This window comes from Entelurus aequoreus, linkage group LG12 (assembly GCF_033978785.1).
Source record: "Entelurus aequoreus isolate RoL-2023_Sb linkage group LG12, RoL_Eaeq_v1.1, whole genome shotgun sequence".
In the NCBI taxonomy this organism is placed as follows: Eukaryota; Metazoa; Chordata; class Actinopteri; order Syngnathiformes; family Syngnathidae; genus Entelurus; species Entelurus aequoreus.
The window spans coordinates 50,157,816-50,182,269 of NC_084742.1; the positions used below are offsets into that span (position 1 = coordinate 50,157,816).

At 35.4% G+C, this 24,454-nt stretch overlaps 1 protein-coding gene across 1 annotated transcript in view; it reads left to right on the forward strand.

The window, feature by feature from the left end:
- The first annotated feature begins 4,080 nt into the window (after positions 1 to 4,080).
- LOC133662867 (phospholipid scramblase 2-like) overlaps positions 4,081 to 24,454 on the forward strand; it is a 38,557-nt gene continuing 18,183 nt past the window's right edge. Inside the window, 3 exon segments of the mRNA XM_062067043.1 lie at positions 4,081 to 4,099; positions 6,260 to 6,323; positions 17,996 to 18,059. Of these exon segments, the coding sequence (XP_061923027.1) occupies positions 18,053 to 18,059 (7 nt within the window). The 5' untranslated portion in view covers positions 4,081 to 4,099; positions 6,260 to 6,323; positions 17,996 to 18,052.

Here is a 24,454-nt window from a genome sequence, read left to right on the forward strand (position 1 = left end):
TTTTGGGTACCTCTTTATTCGGCGGCGGTTCTCTCAGGTGGCGGGAAGCCTGCGATGTGGGAGTCGGAGACCCCCAGGGGGACACCAGCAGTGGTTGCAGGTGACAAACTGTCCCAAACTCAATCACACACTAGCATACATGCATGGTCCGTTTTTTGCATCTGTATTCATCTTATGGGACTTTTAAATCATCATCATTGTTTTAATTATTATTTCTACTTGTGTCCTTGCTAATATAGTCATTTATATTAGTATATACACTGTCACAGTTTAAAGTTGCTCATTTCCACACATGAGACCATGCAGTGGCCACGGCTGCTGCTTTGTCTGTCTCGCATTCTTCTCCCCTCCCAAATCCATCTCCAGGTTGTCTAAACCACATTCTATGTCCAGATATTCCTGCATCGGAAGAATCTTTGACAAAATCAGCTCCACCCAAATGGCTTTTCCAATAAGATCCAACAATTAGACGCGTGCTACTCCTGCATCTGATGCCTATGGCCCATCGAGCACGACACAAGCAGACGATGAAATGGATGCTCTCAACATCTGTGGTGATATGTGGGTGATATGTGATCATTGCTATTTGTAGCTTAAAAATAAAAGAAAACTGCAATTCCAATTGAACAGGAGTGTTTTTTATATATCTTAGTATATAGATATACAGTATATATGTATGTGTGTGTGTGTATATATATATATATACATATATATATATATATGTATATATATATATGTATTTGTATGTATATATATATACATATATATATATATATATATATATATATATATATATATATATGTATATATATATATATACACACACTACCGTTCAAAAGTTTGGGGTCACCCAAACAATTTTGTGGAATAGCCTTCATTTCTAAGAACAAGAATAGACTGTCGAGTTTCAGATGAAAGTTCTCTTTTTCTGGCCATTTTGAGCATTTAATTGACCCCACAAATGTGATGCTCCAGAAACTCAATCTGCTCAAAGGAAGGTCAGTTTTGTAGCTTCTGTAACAAGCTAAACTGTTTTCAGATATGTGAACATGATTGTACAAGGGTTTTCTAATCATCAATTAGTCTTCTGAGCCAATGAGCAAACACATTGTACCATTAGAACACTGGAGTGATAGTTGCTGGAAATGGGCCTCTATACACCTATGTAGATATTGCACCAAAAACCAGACATTTACAGCTAGAATAGCCATTTACCACATTAGCAATGTATAGAGTGTATTTCTTTAAAGTTAAGACTAGTTTAAAGTTATCTTCATTGAAAAGTACAGTGCTTTTCCTTCAAAAATAAGGACATTTCAATGTGACCCCAAACTTTTGAACGGTAGTGTATATACCTGTATATATATATGTATATATATATATATATATGTATATATATATATATATATATGTATATATATATACATATATATATATATATATATATATATATATATATATATATATATATATATATATATATATATATATATATACATACATACACACAGGGTTTCCTCCTGATTGCCAGTCCCAGGGACCCCATCAAGTCACAAAAATTGAAATTGGTCCCACAGTAAATTTTTGGGGTCCCACTTTTTTGTAACCATTTTGAAAACAAATGATATATGTATGCATTATCATATTATGTCTCACATTCTATATTGTGTTTTGGAAAAATATTGTCAAAAACGTTACTTAATTCATTTTTTTAAAAAATACATTTGTATGCTACATATACATACAACTGTGTTTTCCTTTGTATTTTTTTTTTCAGTTATAAACATTCATTCACTTTCTTCTTTCCTTCATTGATCTAAACTTTACTGCTGCCTGTATTTTTGTCTATATTTTTATTGCAATATTTTCAGAATCTGTTTGTTCTATTTTTGGCCAAAGTAAGACAAAGAAAACAATCTAAAGTTGTCTTTATTTTATTTTTTTAATGCCATGATTTTAATAGTCCGGCCTGTGTATGCACAAATATTGGTAAAGGGGTTATGTATAACCCATTTACAAGGAACCCATTTACAAATCCCGTTTCCATATAAGTTGGGAAATTGTGTTAGATGTAAATATAAACGGAATACAATGATGGCAAATCATTTTCAACCCATATTCAGTTGAATATGCTACAAAGACAACATATTTGATGTTCAAACTGATAAACTTTTTTTTTTTGCAAATAATCATTGACTTTAGAATTTGATGCCAGCAACACGTGACAAAGAAGTTGGGAAAGGTGGCAATAAATACTGATAAAGTTGAGGAATGCTCATCAAACACTTATATGGAACATCCCACAGGTGAACAGGCAAATTGGGAACAGGTGGGTGCCATTATTGGGTATAAAAGTAGATTCCATGAAATGCTCAGTCATTCACAAACAAGGATGGGGCGAGGGTCACCACTTTGTCAACAAATGTGTGAGCAAATTGTTGAACAGTTTAACAAAAACCTTTCTTAACCAGCTATTGCAAGGAATTTAGGGATTTCACCATCTACGGTCCGTAAAATCATCAAAGGGTTCAGAGAATCTGGAAAAATCCCTGCACGTAAGCAGCTAAACCCGTGACCTTCGATCCCTCAGGCTGTACTGCATCAACAAGCGACATCAGTGTGTAAAGGATATCACCACATGGGCTCAGGAACACTTCAGAAACCCACTGTCAGTAACTACAGTTGGTCGCTACATCTGTAAGTGCAAGTTAAAACTCTCCTATGCAAGGCGAACACCGTTTATAAACAACACCCAGAAACGCTGTTGGCTTCGCTGGGCCTGAGCTCATCTAAGATGGACTGATACAAAGTGGAAAAGTGATCGGTGGTCTGACGAGTCCACAATTCAAATTGTTTTTGGAAACTGTGGACGTCGTGTCCGGATCCGGCCCGCATGCGTCCAAAATCAGGCCCGCGGGAAGTCCCAAGTATAAAAAAAAATAAAAATAAAATATATATATATATATATATATATATATATATATATATATATATATATATATATATATATATATATTTTCTGTCTTTTCTTATCCACTTTGTACCGCTTGCTACTCACGGTGTCTCCTAGCCGTTCAGGCAAATCATATTGTCTAAAATTGCATTTTCTCATTGATAACGTGACATCCTCACGCGCGCGGAAAGTGTGCTATATATATCTAATATATATATATATCCATCCATCCATTTTCTACCGCTTATTCCCTTCGGGGTCGCGGGGGGTGCTGGTGCCTATCTCAGCTACAATCGGGCGGAAGGCGGGGTACACCCTGGACAAGTCGCCACCTCATCGCAGGGCCAACACAGATAGACGGACAACATTCACACTCACATTCACACACTAGGGCCAAATTAGTGTTGCCAATCAACTTATCCCCAGGTGCATGTCTTTGGAGGTGGGAGGAAGCCGGAGTACCCGGAGGGAACCCACGCAGTCACGGGGAGAACATGCAAACTCCACACAGAAAGATCCCGAGGCCAGGATTGAACTCACGACTACTCAGGACCTTCGTATTGTGTTTGTTACTTATGGACTAAGTACATCATATCAAAAGATTATTCTTAGTTTTTATTTGTAATTAGGGTCCAATTAGCCCAAATAGCAAAGAGAAATAAAAAAAAGCATGTAAACAAGCAGCTTGGGCCTTAAGAGGTTAAATTAAAATGTGCCGATATAAGTAGAAAATAGATTACGTTTGTTAGTTTTAGTTAGGAAGATCATTATAAAGAATAAAATTGACTAATAAGGATCCACATTTTTAAATCTGTTAGATATCCATCCATCCATCCTTCCATCCATCCAGGGAAGCTGGAGCCTAGCCCATTTGACTTTGGGTGAGAGGCGGTGTACACCATGGTGGTCGCCAGCCAACTGCAATACTGACAAGAATATTTGAGATAATTAGGTGAGATTTTAATGTTTGATGTTTTGCAAAACCGAAACAAACTTGGGTTTTCTCAGTCATCATCTTAAATCCGTGCCACTCCCACTAGTGCTGTATCTAGCACTAGGGCTCCATCTAGCGGTACGCTAAATAATTAATTAAATATTCAAACAGCGTTACTGTTAAGACCGTGTCATGTTACAGTGTGTGTCATGGTAAGTGATTTTAATGAGTACTTAGGCATACTAGCCACTGTATTTTAATGTTGGTCGTTATGGTGGTACTTGGAGAGTTAAGTGTTTTATGAGGTGGTACTTGGTGAAACAAGTTTGATCGAGATAGTTCAATTGCAGCGTCGCCATTTTAAGTCAGTTATTATAAATCAGCTGTGTGTCTAATGCCTCCTTGACTGGACACTTCCGGTATTCGGCCTAAACACTCCAAGACGTCACGACGTGGAAGAAAACAAATCCCACCAACGGAAGCATTTTTGAAGCCATTCAAACACATCCGATCTTTGTAAAAGTAATCACGTATTTTAATGTGTGTGTTAAAAACGACGACTTAGGAGGTCATTTGAGCCACAAGGGGGTGGGTATTCAGAGGAGAAGGCGTTGCCAGCGACAGTCGTCCAACAGGTTCGGAAGTGTCAACATAGGAAGAAAAAAAAACGTCATTTTGTGGTTCTAAATCACATTGGTGGACCTTGGAAGGAACAAACAGCCCAAAGGGTAAGTGGAGGGGTTAATCTTTTGTGTGTTCGTAATGTTTAAAAAAAAAAAAGTTTTTGCGTCCAATCTTTTGGTACAAGTCAGGAAGCATCCCTTCCATGTTGTAATTGAGCCTTGTGTGTCTAAAGTTTATTAGTCGTAACCGTAAATGTTGTAATTGTGTATATTAGTCGTTACCGTAAATGTTTTAATTGTGTATACCTTAATTAGTTTTAACCGTAAAGGATTTAACTGTGTCTACGTTCATTAGTTGTAACCGTAAATGTTTTATTTGTGTATATGAGTTGTTACCGTAAATGTTTTAAAAAAAAATTGTGTTTACGTTCATGTTGTAACCGTAAATGTTTTAATTGTGTATATTAGTCGTTACCGTAAATGTTTTAACTGTGTTTCCGTTCCTTAGTCGTAACCGTAAATGTTTTAAATTGTGTTTGTCGTGGTGGTCCAAAATGAGAAGGTTGAGAGAAATAAAGAACCACACCCAGCCTATCTAACCACGCACTCTTTGGTAATCATACTTTATGGCCCAAAACCTTTTAATTCAGGAATTGTATTTATTTCAACATTTTATTAGTTTTCAGATTGTTTAAAATGATTTATATTCATTTGTTTAGGTTGTTAGTTATACTTTTATAGTATTGCTTTAATTATACTAATTAATTTAGTGACTCATGAGTCATGACCAAGATTCCAAAGAAACATTAATTTAATGACTCACGACCAAGATTCCAAAGAAACAATCAAAACATTTCTAAAAATATTCCAGTTATTTTTTATTTACGTCATTATTTTTTTTGTTATTATAAAACAAATCCCCATATAGTTTTCAGTTAATTTTAACATGCAGATCTTTTTCCATTTGCCTTTAAAAAGTGTTTCATAAAAATGTAAATTATGCAATTGCAGTGCAGATACAAATACATCCACAAAAAATAAGGTAAAAAACACATGGAAACAATATGCAAACATTAAATAACACAAAGGACATACAATACATTAAAATATCACAGAGCTGATGTAACCATCTGCCACTTCGGTGGAGCTATTTCTAAATAAAGAAAACTCTGCAACAAATAATACAAGTTGTGCACACAAGATTGCACCTTGCATAAATAAACAACAAAACAAAACACAATTTCAACACCCACGTACACCGCAGGGGTCTCTGCGGCCAGAGACAGGAACAGACCCAACAAAGCAACCAAGAGAGCCGACTCCGTCCTAGGCAGCCCACTAGTTCTCGATCGATGTCCAATCCACGCGGATTGAGCGAGAAGCCGTCCAGGAGCATCCGCACATCCTCATCCAGCCAGGGCTCTGGGAAGCCTGTCCATCCCGACGCACAATGCTAGCTCCGCAGTTTGGAATATGACTTTGTCGAGTATTTTTTTTGTAATTTTGGAAGATCACTAATTAGGAATTGTTTCCTTTTCTAAAATCTTTTTGTGAAAACCTCTGTGAATAAAATCAAATAAAAAAGTGGGACATTAAAAAAACAACATACATTTCCTTAATCAAGACAGTCAATGACTTGCAAACTACGAATTTGTTTGTTTCAGTTGTGCAATAGTGAATATTTGTTGGCCTTTGTCTTGTCGTTCATTCTAGTGACGGTGTCAACATGACTGTTTGTTTTTCTTTTAGATTTTCCATCGAAGTATTTGGATTGAAGCAGGAAGTGCCAACTAGTCCTCTCCTGTTATGTCTGGTTAGTGCCCATTACAAATGTTGTTGGGTCTTTTTACCTGTAAACAAAATGGGGTATGTGCGTAAAATAGGGCTGGGCGATTGTACGTTAGTGATAACATTAAAAAAGTAACTCTGTCAGGCATGGAGGCATAGTCCATAGGCCCTTTCTTCTGTAGAAACTTCTTACAGGAAGTTTCCTCTTGACACTGGTAAATAAAAGGCTCCCTGCATTTCCACCAAAAACTACCCTTGTAATAAATAAATATATATATATATTTATATATATATATATATATATATATATATATATATATATATTTATATATATATATACAGGTGTATATATATATATATACACTACCGTTCAAAAGTTTGGGGTCACCCAAACAATTTTGTGTTTGAGCCTTCATTTCTAAGAACAAGAAAAGACTGTCGAGTTTCAGATGAAAGTTCTCTTTTTCTGGCCATTTTGAGCGTTTAATTGACCCCACAAATGTGATGCTCCAGAAACTCAATCTGCTCAAAGAAAGGTCAGTTTTGTAGCTTCTGTAATGAGCTAAACTGTTTTCAGATGTGTGAACATGATTGCACAAGGGTTTTCTAATCATCAATTAGCCTTCTGAGCCAATGAGCAAACACATTGTGCCATTAGAACACTGGAGTGATAGTTGCTGGAAATGGGCCTCTATACACCTATGTAGATATTGCATCAAAAACCAGACATTTGCAGCTAGAATAGTCATTTATCTTTGATTGATTGATTGATTGAGACTTTTATTAGTAGGTTGCACAGTGAAGTACATATTCCGTACAATTGACCACTAAATGGTAACACCCGAATAAGTTTTTCAACTTGTTTAAGTCGGGGTCCACTTAAATTGATTCATGATACAGATATATACTATCATATATACTATCATCATAATACAGTCATCACACAAGATAATCACAATTAATGATTTACATTATTTACAATCAGGGGTGTGGAGGGAGGGGGGGGGGTAGGATATGGACATCAAGTAGTGGACATAGAGAGAGAGAGAGAGAGAGAGAGAGAGAGAGAGAGAGAGAGAGAGAGAGAGAGAGAGAGATCAGAAGGCATAAGAAAAAGTATCTGCATTTGATTGTTTACATTTGATTGTTAGCAATCCGGGGAGGGTGTTAGTTTAGGGTTGTAGCTGCCTGGAGGTGAACTTTTAATGCGGTTTTGAAGGAGGATAGAGATGCCCTTTCTTTTATACCTGTTGGGAGCGCATTCCACATTGATGTGGCATAGAAAGAGAATGAGTTAAGACCTTTGTTAGTTCGGAATCTGGGTTTAACATGGTTAGTGGAGCTCCCCCTGGTGTTGTGGTTATGGCGGTCATTAAGGAAGTAGTTTGACATGTACTTCGGTATCAGGGAGGTGTAGCGGATTTTATAGACTAGGCTCAGTGCAAGTTGTTTAACTCTGTCCTCCACCTTGAGCCAGCCCACTTTAGAGAAGTGGGTAGGAGTGAGGTGGGATCTGGGGTGGAGGTCTAGCAGTAACCTGACTAGCTTGTTCTGAGATGTTTGGAGTTTAGATTTGAGGGTTTTGGAGGTGCTAGGGTACCAGGAGGTGCATGCGTAATCGAAAAAGGGTTGAACGAGAGTTCCCGCCAGAATCCTCAAGGTGCTTTTGTTGACCAGAGAGGAGATTCTGTAGAGAAATCTCGTTCGTTGGTTAACCTTTTTGATTACCTTGGTTGCCATTTTATCACAGGAAAGGTTAGCCTCTAGAATGGAACATTATACATTAGCAATGTATAGAGTGTATTTCTTTAAAGTTAAAGGCCTACTGAAACCCACTACTACCGACCACGCAGTCTGATAGTTTATATATCAATGATGAAATCTTAACATTATAACACATGCCAATACGGCCGGGTTAATTTATAAAGTGACATTTTAAATTTGCAGCTAAACTTCCGATTCGAAACGCCTCTGAGGATGACGTATGCGCGTGACGTAGCCCGGGGAACACGGGTATGCCTTCCACATTGAAGCCAATACGAAAAAGCTCTGTTTTCATTTCATAATTCCACAGTATTCTGGACATCTGTGTTTGTGAATCTGTTGCAATTATGTTCATTGCATTATGGAGAAAGAAGCTGAGCAAGCAAAGAAGAAAGTTGTCGGTGCGAAACGGACGTATTTTTCGAACAAAGTCAGCAACAACAGTACACAGCCGGCGCGTCTTTGTTTACATTCCCGAAAGATGCAGTCAAGATGGAAGAACTCGGATAACAGAGACTCTAACCAGGAGGACTTTTGACTTCGATACACAGACGCCTGTAGAGAACTGGGACAACACAGACTCTTACCAGGATTACTTTGATTTGGATGACAAAGACGCAGACGTGCTACCGTGAGTATGCAGCTTTGGCTTCTAAACATTTGATCGCTTGACCGTATGTGCGCAACTTTTTTTTTGCGTATGTACGTAACTTTCTTAAAATATATAAGCTTTATGAACCTTGGGTTAGGTGAACGGTCTTTTGGGCTGAGTGATTGTGTGTGTTGATCAGGTGTTTGAATTGTATTGGCGCGTTCTATGGAGCTAGGAGCTAGCAGAGGAGCTAGGAGCTAGCATAACAAACACGTAGGTGTTTTTATGCAGGATTAATTTGTGCCATATTAAATATAAGCCTGGTTGTGTTGTGGCTAATAGAGTATATATATGTCTTGTGTTTATTTACTGTTGTAGTCATTCCCAGCTGAATATCAGGTCACCCCCGGCTCTCACAGCATCTTCCCTATCTGAATAGCTTCAACTCCCCACTAGTCCTGCACTTGCACTTTACTCATCCACGAATCTTTCATCCTCGCTCAAATTAATGGGGAAATTGTCGCTTTCTCGGTCCGAATCTCTCTCACTTCATGCGGCCATCATTGTAAACAATAGGGAACTTTGCGTGTATGTTCAATTGACTACGTCACGCTACTTCCGGTAGGGGCAAGCCTTTTTTTATCAGATACCAAAAGTTGCGATCTTTATCGTCGTTGTTCTATACTAAATCCTTTCAGCAAAAATATGGCAATATCGCGAAACTATCAAGTATGACACATAGAATAGATCTGCTATCCCCGTTTAAATAAAAAAAATTCATTTCAGTAGGCCTTCAAGACTAGTTTAAAGTTATCTTCATTGAAAAGTACAGTGCTTTTCCTTCAAAAATAAGGACATTTCAATGTGACCCCAAACTTTTGAACGGTAGTGTATGTATATATAGTCATATTCAATTGAATATGGGTTGAAAATGACTTGAAAATCATTGTATTCCGTTTATATTTATATCTAACACAATTTCCCAACTCTTATGGAAACAGGGTTTGTGTATATATATATATACGGGTTTGTGTATATATATCACTCGGCCAGGAACGAGCCGTGACTATATATGTATGTATGTATGTATGTATGTATGTATGTATGTATGTATGTATGTATGTATGTATGTATGTATGTATGTATGTATGTATGTATGTATGTATGTATATGTATGTATATGTATTTATGTATGTATATATGTATATGTATTTATGTATGTATATGTATATATGTATGTATATGTATATATGTATGTATATATATATATATATATATATATATATATATATACATATATATATATATATATATGTATATATGTATATATATGTATATATGTATATATATGTATATATGTATATATATATATATATGTATATATATATATATATGTATATATATTAAAGCTGAAACGACGCGTCGACGTAGTCGACGTCATCGGTTACGTAAATACGTCGACGCCGTTTTTGTGCGTCGACGCGTCGCATATTTACGTCACACTACCGTCATGGCGGAGCGCAAAGCATGGCGAGCGAGGGGGAAAAAATCACGCCAAAAGTGGTCAAAAGTGTGGGAGTATTTCAAACACGGCCTAATAATGTTGTTGTATGCACACTGTGTCGAGCGTAAATGGCCTATCATAGCAGCACAACGGCTATGAACGAACATTTGAAAAGAAAACCATCAACTAGTCAATCGTCCGCGTGAGTATACGTTGTCATCATTACACAAAAACATGAATGTGTCATTTGTATCTGCTAGGAGCGTAACGGTACGTGTTTTGTATTGAACCGTTTCGGTACGGGGCTTTCGGTTCGGTACGGGGGTGTACCGAACGAGTTTCTAAGCTAAAGCTAACTTTAGCTGCTAAAGTGTTAACAAGCTGCTTCGCTCCCTCTGCGGCTGCCTCTGTCTCAGCACGCAGCATTGTCCCACCCACACAACCATCTGATTGGTACACACAAAGCGTTATACATAGCGTTATCAGCCAATCAGCAGTGCGTATTCAAAACGTTACCAGCCAATCAGCAGTGTGTATTCAGAGCGCATGTAGTCAGCGCTTCAGCGTGGAGCAAATAGGTGTTTAGCAGGTGAGCATCAGGCAGCAGACTCTCCCCAAATGATAATAAACACCTCCCAGTCAACTACTAGTAACATCACTATGAGCTAGGGATGGGCGATACCACACTTTTAGGATTCGATACGATACCGATACTTTATCTTGCCTTTTCATCGATACCATTAATTTCTTATTGGCAATTTTTGTCAGTCAAAAATATTATTACTATTGTTATTATTTAAGACAAATCACAAGACAAATACAGACCATTTATACCACATTTATTATAGTCAATATATAATAAAAGTAAAATTAAAATAAATAACATAAATATGAAAATAAATTAAATATGTATAATAATAATTATGTTATATATAATAATAATTACATATTAGGGCTTTCCAATTAACTGTCAAATCTGAATCGCAACAAGCTGCAGTTATTTTTTAAAGTTTGTGATATAATTAGCAATTAATGAAATATGAAATAGGCTAATGTTTTCGAAATGTAAGAAATTATGTTACAGATTAAAACCAAAATCACATTCAATCATATATTTCAAGATTTACTTGGAAAAAAATAAAACTGTAATGCAAAGATGAAGAATCTCCAAATTTTATCTCTTTCTTATCTTGTTTTAAATACTCAAGCAATTTTCAACTAACATTAAATTCCCCCGTGTGGAAATTATTTGAATTTAGGATAATCATTTAAACAAAAATATTCAGTAAACATTACTAAAAAAACAAAAAACAATGCCTGTTTTAAGTCAACAATTGGACAACACTGGATATGCCTGGCTGCATCGTTGTCGGCTGGCTGTGTGTGTGTTGCACGTTGACGACGCTCATTTGCTGTCTCCTGTCACGTGACTGGGCCAGCTCTATACTCTGCCAGGTACAGGGGTGTCCCAGCACATAGTAAGTTAAGTAAGTCATCAAAAACATCTGAAAGTGATGCTTGCACCCCCCACACGCCTTTTTTTGGTTTATACCGATACTTTTTTCAGAAAAGTGATGCCAAATGAGTAGCGTGTGAGTATCGATATATCGATACCACAGGATCGATACGCACATCCCTACTATGAGCCCGTTGACCTTCTAGGAATATAAACTGGAGCTCAGCTCACTCGCAGTCCTGGCTTGAGGTGAAGGCTACCGGTAATTAGCTCTCAGTTCCAGCCACATCGACCCCTTCTGAGCGCCTATTTTCAGCTGCTGGGAATATTGTAAACAAGAAAAGAACCAGAGCATGTAGACATGCTAACCTTTCTTCATTACAACTGTTAGTCACTCACTGGAATGAGTAGAATTGGTTATTGTGTACTGTGTTGGACTGGATGTTTATTTTGCACATTTTAAAAGCAATACTTAGTGCTCCAGAATATTTAGATTGGCACTTTTTTGTATTGGATGTTTATCTTTATTTTTGCACATTTTAGCAAATAAGCAATACTTTCACTTTTGTTGAAATGTTTACACTGTTGTTACAGAATATTTCGTTTTGCACTTTTTTGTATTGGATGTTTATCTTTATTTTTGCACATTTTAAAGCAAAATAAGCAATACTTTTACTTTTGAAATGCTTATACTATTGCAGCATATTACGATTTGCACTGGATGTTTACTTTTATATTTGCACATTAAAAAGCAAATAAGCTACTTTTAATTTTGTTAAATGTTAAAAGTTTTAAATGTTTACATTGTTACAGAATATTTTGTCATGTTGTTGTCAATGTTGACTGAGTGGCCATACTTCTTTTTTTTTGTAAATAAAAGCCATGCCTTTTGAAAAAACTTGCCTACATTTATTTTTTCATTTTCATTTTGAATAAAAAAATAATCGGTAAAAGGAAAAATAATCTATAGATGAATCGAAAAAAATAATCTATAGATTAACCGATTAATCGAAAAAATAATCTATAGATTAATCGATAGAAAAATAATCGTTAGCTGCAGCCTTAATATATATATATATGTATATATATATATGTGTATATATGTGTATATATATATATGTGTATATATGTGTATATATGTGTATATATATATATATGTATGTATATATATGTATATATATATATATGTGTATATATGTGTATATATGTGTATATATATATATATATATGTATGTATATATATGTATATATATATATATATATGTATATACGTATATATATATATATGTATATATGTATATATATATGTATATATATATATGTATATATATATATATATATATATGTATATATGTATATATATATATATATATGTGTATATATATATATATATATATATATATATATATATATATATATATATATATGTATATATATATATATATATATATATATATATATATATATATATATTGGGGTTGTCCCGATATCAATATTTTTGATACCAAAATGTATTTCAATACTTTGCGATACTTTTCTAAATAAAGGGGACCACAAAAAATGGCATTCTTGGCTTTATTTTAACAAAGAATATTATGGTACATTAAATTGGTCCCACAGTAAATTTTTGGGGTCCCACTTTATTGTAACCATTTTGAAAACAAATGATATATGTATGCATTATCATATTATGTCTCACATTCTATATTGTGTTTTGGAAAAATATTGTCATAAACGTTACTTAATTCATTTTTAAAAAAAATACAAAGGAAAATACATTTGTATGCTACATATACATACAACTGTGTTTTCCTTTGTATTTTTTTTTTCAGTTATAAACATTCATTCACTTTCTTCTTTCCTTCATTGATCTAAACTTTACTGCTGCCTGTATTTTTGTCTATATTTTTATTGCAATATTTTCAGAATCTGTTTGTTCTATTTTTGGCCAAAGTAAGACAAAGAAAACAATCTAAAGTTGTCTTTATTTTATTTTTTTAATGCCATGATTTTAATAGTCCGGCCTGTGTATGCACAAATATTGGTAAAGGGGTTATGTATAACCCATTTACAAGGAACCCATTTACAAATCCCGTTTCCATATGAGTTGGGAAATTGTGTTAGATGTAAATATAAACGGAATACAATGATTGCAAATCATTTTCAACCCATATTCAGTTGAATATGCTACAAAGACAACATATTTGATGTTCAAACTGATAAACTTTTTTTTTTTGCAAATAATCATTAACTTTAGAATTTGATGCCAGCAACATGTGACAAAGAAGTTGGGAAAGGTGGCAATAAATACTGATAAAGTTGAGGAATGCTCATCAAACACTTATATGGAACATCCCACAGGTGAACAGGCAAATTGGGAACAGGTGGGTGCCATTATTGGGTATAAAAGTAGATTCCATGAAATGCTCAGTCATTCACAAACAAGGATGGGGCGAGGGTCACCACTTTGTCAACAAATGTGTGAGCAAATTGTTGAACAGTTTAAGAAAAACCTTTCTTAACCAGCTATTGCAAGGAATTTAGGGATTTCACCATCTACGGTCCGTAAGATCATCAAAGGGTTTTAGAGAATCTGGAAAAATCCCTGCACGTAAGCAGCTAAACCCGTGACCTTCGATCCCTCAGGCTGTACTGCATCAACAAGCGACATCAGTGTGTAAAGGATATCACCACATGGGCTCAGGAACACTTCAGAAACCCACTGTCAGTAACTACAGTTGGTCGCTACATCTGTAAGTGCAAGTTAAAACTCTCCTATGCAAGGCAAACACCGTTTATAAACAACACCCAGAAACGCTGTTGGCTTCGCTGGGCCTGAGCTCATCTAAGATGGACTGATACAAAGTGGAAAAGTGATCGGTGGTCTGACGAGTCCACAATTCAAATTTTTTTTGGAAACTGTGGACGTCGTGTCCGGATCCGGCCCGCATGCGTCCAAAATCAGGCCCGCGGGAAGTCCCAAGTATAAAAAAAAATAAAAATAAAAAAAATATATATATATATATATATATATATATATATATATATATATATATATATATATATATATATATATATATATATATATATATATATATATATATATATATATATATATATATATATATATATATATTCTGTCTTTTCTTATCCACTTTGTACCGCTTGCTACTCACGGTGTCTCCTAGCCGTTCAGGCAAATCATATTGTCTAAAATTGCATTTTCTCATTGATAACGTGACATCCTCACGCGCGCGGAAAGTGTGCTATATATATCTAATATATATATATATCCATCCATCCATTTTCTACCGCTTATTCCCTTCGGGGTCGCGGGGGGTGCTGGTGCCTATCTCAGCTACAATCGGGCGGAAGGCGGGGTACACCCTGGACAAGTCGCCACCTCATCGCAGGGCCAACACAGATAGACGGACAACATTCACACTCACATTCACACACTAGGGCCAAATTAGTGTTGCCAATCAACTTATCCCCAGGTGCATGTCTTTGGAGGTGGGAGGAAGCCGGAGTACCCGGAGGGAACCCACGCAGTCACGGGGAGAACATGCAAACTCCACACAGAAAGATCCCGAGGCCGGGATTGAACTCACGACTACTCAGGACCTTCGTATTGTGTTTGTTACTTATGGACTAAGTGCATCATATCAAAAGATTATTCTTAGTTTTTATTTGTAATTAGGGTCCAATTAGCCCAAATAGCAAAGAGAAATAAAAAAAAAGCATGTAAACAAGCAGCTTGGGCCTTAAGAGGTTAAATTAAAATGTGCCGATATAAGTAGAAAATAGATTACATTTGTTAGTTTTAGTTAGGAAGATCATTATAAAGAATAAAATTGACTAATAAGGATCCACATTTTTAAATCTGTTAGATATCCATCCATCCATCCTTCCATCCATCCAGGGAAGCTGGAGCCTAGCCCATTTGACTTTGGGTGAGAGGCGGGGTACACCATGGTGGTCGCCAGCCAACTGCAATACTGACAAGAATATTTGAGATAATTAGGTGAAATTTTAATGTTTGATGTTTTGCAAAACCGAAACAAACTTGGGTTTTCTCAGTCATCATCTTAAATCCGTGCCACTCCCACTAGTGCTGTATCTAGCACTAGGGCTCCATCTAGCGGTACGCTAAATAATTAATTAAATATTCTAACAGCGTTACTGTTAAGACTGTGTGTCATGTTACAGTGTGTGTCATGGTAAGTGATTTTAATGAGTACTTAGGCATACTAGCCACTGTATTTTAATGTTGGTCGTTATGGTGGTACTTGGAGAGTTAAGTGTTTTATGAGGTGGTACTTGGTGAAACAAGTTTGATCGAGATAGTTCAATTGCAGCGTCGCCATTTTAAGTCAGTTATTATAAGTCAGCTGTGTGTCTAATGCCTCCTTGACTGGACACTTCCGGTATTCGGCCTAAACACTCCAAGACGTCACGACGTGGAAGAAAACAAATCCCACCAACGGAAGCATTTTTAAAGCCATTCAAACACATCCGATCTTTGTAAAAGTAATCACGTATTTTAATGTGTGTGTTAAAAACGACGACTTAGGAGGTCATTTGAGCCACAAGGGGGTGGGTATTCAGAGGAGAAGGCGTTGCCAGCGACAGTCGTCCAACAGGTTCGGAAGTGTCAACATAGGAAGAAAAAAAAACGTCATTTTGTGGTTCTAAATCACATTGGTGGACCTTGGAAGGAATAAACAGCCCAAAGGGTAAGTGGAGGGGTTAATCTTTTGTGTGTTCGTAATGTTTAAAAAAAAAAACGTTTTTGCGTCCAATCTTTTGGTACAAGTCAGGAAGCATCCCTTCCATGTTGTAATTGAGCCTTGTGTGTCTAAAGTTTATTAGTCGTAACCGTAAATGTTGTAATTGTGTATATTAGTCGTTACCGTAAATGTTTTAATTGTGTATACCTTAATTAGTTTTAACCGTAAAGGATTTAACTGTGTCTACGTTCATTAGTTGTAACCGTAAATGTTTTATTTGTGTATATGAGTTGTTACCGTAAATGTTTAAAAAAAAAAATTGTGTTTACGTTCATGTTGTAACCGTAAATGTTTTAATTGTGTATATTAGTCGTTACCGTAAATGTTTTAACTGTGTTTCCGTTCCTTAGTCGTAACCGTAAATGTTTTAAATTGTGTTTGTCGTGGTGGTCCAAAATGAGAAGGTTGAGAGAAATAAAGAACCACACCCAGCCTATCTAACCACGCACTCTTTGGTAATCATACTTTATGGCCCAAAACCTTTTAATTCAGGAATTGTATTTATTTCAACATTTTATTAGTTTTCAGATTGTTTAAAATGATTTATATTCATTTGTTTAGGTTGTTAGTTCTACTTTTATAGTATTGCTTTAATTATACTAATTAATTTAGTGACTCATGAGTCATGACCAAGATTCCAAAGAAACATTAATTTAATGACTCACGACCAAGATTCCAAAGAAACAATCAAAACATTTCTAAAAATATTCCAGTTATTTTTTATTTATGTCATTATTTTTTTTGTTATTATAAAACAAATCCCCATGTAGTTTTCAGTTAATTTTAACATGCAGATCTTTTTCCATTTGCCTTTAAAAAGTGTTTCATAAAAATGTAAATTATGCAATTGCAGTGCAGATACAAATACATCCACAAAAAATAAGGTAAAAAACACATGGAAACAATATGCAAACATTAAGTAACACAAGGGACATACAATACATTAAAATATCACAGAGCTGATGTAACCATCTGCCACTTCGGCGGAGCTATTTCTAAATAAAGAAAACTCTGCAACAAATAATACAAGTTGTGCACACAAGATTGCACCTTGCATAAATAAACAACAAAACAAAACACAATTTCAACACCCACGTACACCGCAGGGGTCTCTGCGGCCAGAGACAGGAACAGACCCAACAAAGCAACCAAGAGAGCCGACTCCGTCCTAGGCAGCCCACTAGTTCTCGATCGATGTCCAATCCACGCGGATTGAGCGAGAAGCCGTCCAGGAGCATCCGCACATCCTCATCCAGCCAGGGCTCTGGGAAGCCTGTCCATCCCGACGCACAATGCTAGCTCCGCAGTTTGGAATATGACTTTGTCGAGTATTTTTTTTGTAATTTTGGAAGATCACTAATTAGGAATTGTTTCCTTTTCTAAAATCTTTTTGTGAAAACCTCTGTGAATAAAATCAAATAAAAAAGTGGGACATTAAAAAAACAACATACATTTCCTTAATCAAGACAGTCAATGACTTGCAAACCACGAATGTGTTTGTTTCAGTTGTGCAATAGTGAATATTTGTTGGCCTTTGTCTTGTCGTTCATTCTAGTGACGGTGTCAACATGACTGTTTGTTTTTCTTTTAGATTTTCCATCGAAGTATTTGGATTGAAGCAGGAAGTGCCAACTAGTCCTCTCCTGTTATGTCTGGTTAGTGCCCATTACAAATGTTGTTGGGTCTTTTTACCTGTAAACAAAATGGGGTCAACATTTTATGTGCGTAAAATAGGGCTGTGCGATTGTACGTTAGTGATAACATTAAAAAAGTAACTCTGTCAGGCATGGAGGCATAGTCCATAGGCCCTTTCTTCTGTAGAAACTTCTTACAGGAAGTTTCCTCTTGACACTGGTAAATAAAAGGGCATTTCCACCAAAAACTACCCTTGTAATAAATATATATATATATATATATATATATATATATATATATATATATATATGTATGTATGTATGTATGTATGTATGTATGTATGTATGTATGTATGTATGTATGTATGTATGTATGTATGTATGTATGTATGTATGTATGTATGTATGTATGTGTATATATATATATATATATATATATATATATATATATATATATATATATATATATATATATATATATATATATATATATATGTATGTATGTATGTATGTATGTATGTATGTATGTATGTATATATATATATATATATATATATATATATATATATATATATATATATATATATATATATATATATATATATATATATATATATATATATATATATATATATATATATATATATATATATATATATATATATGTATATATATATATATATACACACCTGTGTATATATATATATATATATATATATATATATATATATATATATATACACAGGTGTGTATATATATATATATACACTACCGTTCAAAAGTTTGGGGTCACCCAAACAATTTTGTGTTTGAGCCTTCATTTCTAAGAACAAGAAAAGACTGTCGAGTTTCAGATGAAAGTTCTCTTTTTCTGGCCATTTTGAGCCTTTAATTGACCCCACAAATGTGATGCTCCAGAAATTCAATCTGCTCAAAGAAAGGTCAGTTTTGTAGCTTCTGTAATGAGCTAAACTGTTTTCAGATGTGTGAACATGATTGCACAAGGGTTTTCTAATCATCAATTAGCCTTCTGAGCCAATGAGCAAACACATTGTGCCATTAGAACACTGGAGTGATAGTTGCTGGAAATGGGCCTCTATACACCTATGTAGATATTGCACCAAAAACCAGACATTTGCAGCTAGAATAGTCATTTATCTTTGATTGATTGATTGATTGAGACTTTTATTAGTAGGTTGCACAGTGAAGTACATATTCCGTACAATTGACCACTAAATGGTAGCACCCGAATAAGTTTTTCAACTTGTTTAAGTCGGGGTCCACTTAAATTGATTCATGATACAGATATATACTATCATATATACTATCATCATAATACAGTCATCACACAAGATAATCACAATTAATTATTTACATTATTTACAATCAGGGGTGTGGAGGGAGGGGGGGGGTAGGATATGGACATCAAGTAGTGGACATAGAGAGAGAGAGAGAGAGAGAGAGAGAGAGAGAGAGAGAGAGAGATCGAGATCAGAAGGCATAAGAAAAAGTATCTGCATTTGATTGTTTACATTTGATTATTAGCAATCCGGGGAGGGTGTTAGTTTAGGGTTGTAGCTGCCTGGAGGTGAACTTTTATTGCGGTTTTGAAGGAGGATAGAGATGCCCTTTCTTTTATACCTGTTGGGAGCGCATTCCACATTGATGTGGCATAGAAAGAGAATGAGTTAAGACCTTTGTTAGTTCGGAATCTGGGTTTAACATGGTTAGTGGAGCTCCCCCTGGTGTTGTGGTTATGGCGGTCATTAAGGAAGTAGTTTGACATGTACTTCGGTATCAGGGAGGTGTAGCGGATTTTATAGACTAGGCTCAGTGCAAGTTGTTTAACTCTGTCCTCCACCTTGAGCCAGCCCACTTTAGAGAAGTGGGTAGGAGTGAGGTGGGATCTGGGGTGGAGGTCTAGCAGTAACCTGACTAGCTTGTTCTGAGATGTTTGGAGTTTAGATTTGAGGGTTTTGGAGGTGCTAGGGTACCAGGAGGTGCATGCGTAATCGAAAAAGGGTTGAACGAGAGTTCCCGCCAGAATCCTCAAGGTGCTTTTGTTGACCAGAGAGGAGATTCTGTAGAGAAATCTCGTTCGTTGGTTAACCTTTTTGATTACCTTGGTTGCCATTTTATCACAGGAAAGGTTAGCCTCTAGAATGGAACATTATACATTAGCAATGTATAGAGTGTATTTCTTTAAAGTTAAAGGCCTACTGAAACCCACTACTACCGACCACGCAGTCTGATAGTTTATATATCAATGATGAAATCTTAACATTATAACACATGCCAATACGGCCGGGTTAACTTATAAAGTGACATTTTAAATTTGCCGCTAAACTTCCGGTTCGAAACGCCTCTGAGGATGACGTATGCGCGTGACGTAGCCCGGGGAACACGGGTATGCCTTCCACATTGAAGCCAATACGAAAAAGCTCTGTTTTCATTTCATAATTCCACAGTATTCTGGACATCTGTGTTCGTGAATCTGTTGCAATTATGTTCATTGCATTATGGAGAAAGAAGCTGAGCAAGCAAAGAAGAAAGTTGTCGGTGCGAAACGGACGTATTTTTCGAACAAAGTCAGCAACAACAGTACACAGCCGGCGCGTCTTTGTTTACATTCCCGAAAGATGCAGTCAAGATGGAAGAACTCGGATAACAGAGACTCTAACCAGGAGGACTTTTGACTTCGATACACAGACGCCTGTAGAGAACTGGGACAACACAGACTCTTACCAGGATTACTTTGATTTGGATGACAAAGACGCAGACGTGCTACCGTGAGTATGCAGCTTTGGCTTCTAAACATTTGATCGCTTGACCGTATGAGCGCAACTTTTTTTTTGCGTATGTACGTAACTTTTTTAAAATATATAAGCTTTATGAACCTTGGGTTAGGTGAACGGTCTTTTGGGCTGAGTGATTGTGTGTGTTGATCAGGTGTTTGAATTGTATTGGCGTGTTCTATGGAGCTAGGAGCTAGCATAGGAGCTAGGAGTTAGCATAACAAAGACGTAGGTGTTTTTATGCAGGATTAATTTGTGTCATATTAAATATAAGCCTGGTTGTGTTGTGGCTAATAGAGTAAATATATGTCTTGTGTTTATTTACTGTTTTAGTCATTCCCAGCTGAATACCAGGTACCGTGAGTATGCAGCCTTGGCTGCTAAACATTTGATAGCTTGACCGTATGTGCGCGTCACGTACGTAACTTTTTAAAAATATATAAGCTTTATGAACATTGGGTTAGGTGAACTGTCTTTTGGGCTGAGTGATTGTTTGTGTTGATCAGGTTTTTGAATTGTATTGGCGTGTTCTATGGAGCTAGGAGCTAGCAGAGGAGCTAGGAGCTAGCATAACAAACACGTAGGTGTTTTTATGCAGGATTAATTTGTGGCATATTAAATATAAGCCTGGTTGTGTTGTGGCTAATAGAGTATATATATGTCTTGTGTTTATATACTGTTGTAGTCATTCCCAGCTGAATATCAGGTACCGTGAGTATGCAGCCTTGGCTGCTAAACATTTGATAGCTTGACCGTATGTGCGCGTCACATACGTAACTTTTTAAAAATATATAAGCTTCATGAACCTTGGGTTAGGTGAACGGTCTTTTGGGCTGAGTGATTGTGTGTGTTGATCAGGTGTTTGAATTGTATTGGCGTGTTCTATGGAGCTAGGAGCTAGCAGAGGAGCTAGGAGCTAGCATAACAAACACGTAGGTGTTTTTATGCAGGATTAATTTGTGGCATATTAAATATAAGCCTGGTTGTGTTGTGGCTAATAGAGTATATATATGTCTTGTGTTTATTTACTGTTGTAGTCATTCCCAGCTGAATATCAGGTACCGTGAGTATGCAGCCTTGGCTGCTAAACATTTGATAGCTTGACCGTATGTGCGCGTCACGTACGTAACTTTTTAAAAATATATAAGCTTTATGAACCTTGGGTTAGGTGAACGGTCTTTTGGGCTGAGTGATTGTGTGTGTTGATCAGGTGTTTGAATTGTATTGGCGCGTTCTATGGAGCTAGGAGCTAGCAGAGGAGCTAGGAGCTAGCATAACAAACACGTAGGTGTTTTTATGCAGGATTAATTTGTGCCATATTAAATATAAGCCTGGTTGTGTTGTGGCTAATAGAGTATATATATGTCTTGTGTTTATTTACTGTTGTAGTCATTCCCAGCTGAATATCAGGTCACCCCCGGCTCTCACAGCATCTTCCCTATCTGAATAGCTTCAACTCCCCACTAGTCCTTCACTTGCACTGTACTCATCCACAAATCTTTCATCCTCGCTCAAATTAATGGGGAAATTGTCGCTTTCTCGGTCCGAATCTCTCTCACTTCATGCGGCCATCATTGTAAACAATAGGGAACTTTGCGTATATGTTCAATTGACTACGTCACGCTACTTCCGGTAGGGGCAAGCCTTTTTTTATCAGATACCAAAAGTTGCGATCTTTATCGTCGTCGTTCTATACTAAATCCTTTCAGCAAAAATATGGCAATATCGCGAAATGATCAAGTATGACACATAGAATAGATCTGCTATCCCCGTTTAAATAATAAAAATTCATTTCAGTAGGCCTTTAAGACTAGTTTAAAGTTATCTTCATTGAAAAGTACAGTGCTTTTCCTTCAAAAATAAGGACATTTCAATGTGACCCCAAACTTTTGAACGGTAGTGTATGTATATATAGTCATATTCAATTGAATATGGGTTGAAAATGACTTGAAAATCATTGTATTCCATTTATATTTATATCTAACACAATTTCCCAACTCTTATGGAAACAGGGTTTGTGTATATATATATATATATACGGGTTTGTGTATATATATCACTCGGCCAGGAACGAGCCGTGACTATACATATATATATATATATATATATATATATATATATGTATGTATGTATATATATATATATATATATATGTATGTATGTATGTATGTATGTATGTATGTGTGTGTGTGTGTGTGTGTGTGTGTGTGTGTGTATGTACGTATATATGTACGTATATGTACGTATATGTATATGTATGTATATATATATATATATATATATATATATATGTATGTATGTATGTATGTATGTATGTATGTATGTATGTATGTATGTATGTATGTATGTATGTATGTATATGTATGTATATGTATGTATGTATGTATGTATGTATGTATGTATGTATGTATGTATGTATGTATGTATGTATGTATGTATGTATGTATGTATGTATGTATGTATGTATGTATGTATGTATGTATGTATGTATGTGTGTGTGTGTGTGTGTGTGTGTGTGTGTGTGTGTGTGTGTGTGTGTGTGTGTGTGTGTGTGTGTGTGTGTGTGTGTGTGTGTGTGTGTGTGTGTGTGTGTGTGTGTGTGTGTGTGTGTGTGTACGTATATATGTACGTATATGTACGTATATGTATATGTATGTATATGTATGTATATATATATATATATATGTATGTATGTATGTATGTATGTATGTATGTATGTATGTATGTATGTATGTATGTATGTATGTATGTATGTATGTATGTATGTATGTATGTATGTATGTATGTATGTATGTATGTATGTATGTATGTATGTATGTATGTATGTATGTATGTATGTATGTATGTATGTATGTATGTATGTATGTATGTATGTATGTATGTATGTATGTATGTATGTATGTATGTATGTATGTATGTATGTATGTATGTATGTATGTATGTATGTATGTATGTATGTATGTATGTATGTATGTATGTATGTATGTATGTATGTATGTATGTATGTATGTATGTATGTATGTATGTATGTATGTATGTATGTATGTATGTATGTATGTATGTATGTATGTATGTATGTATGTATGTATGTATGTATGTATGTATGTATGTATGTATGTATGTATGTATGTATGTATGTATGTATGTATGTATGTATGTATGTATGTATGTATGTATGTATGTATGTATGTATGTATGTATGTATGTATGTATGTATGTATGTATGTATGTATGTATGTATGTATGTATGTATGTATGTATGTATGTATGTATGTATGTATGTATGTATGTATGTATGTATGTATGTATGTATGTATGTATGTATGTATGTATGTATGTATGTATGTATGTATGTATGTATGTATGTATGTATGTATGTATGTATGTATGTATGTATGTATGTATGTATGTATGTATGTATGTATGTATGTATGTATGTATGTATGTATGTATGTATGTATGTATGTATGTATGTATGTATGTATGTATGTATGTATGTATGTATGTATGTATGTATGTATGTATGTATGTATGTATGTATGTATGTATGTATGTATGTATGTATGTATGTATGTATGTATGTATGTATGTATGTATGTATGTATGTATGTATGTATGTAT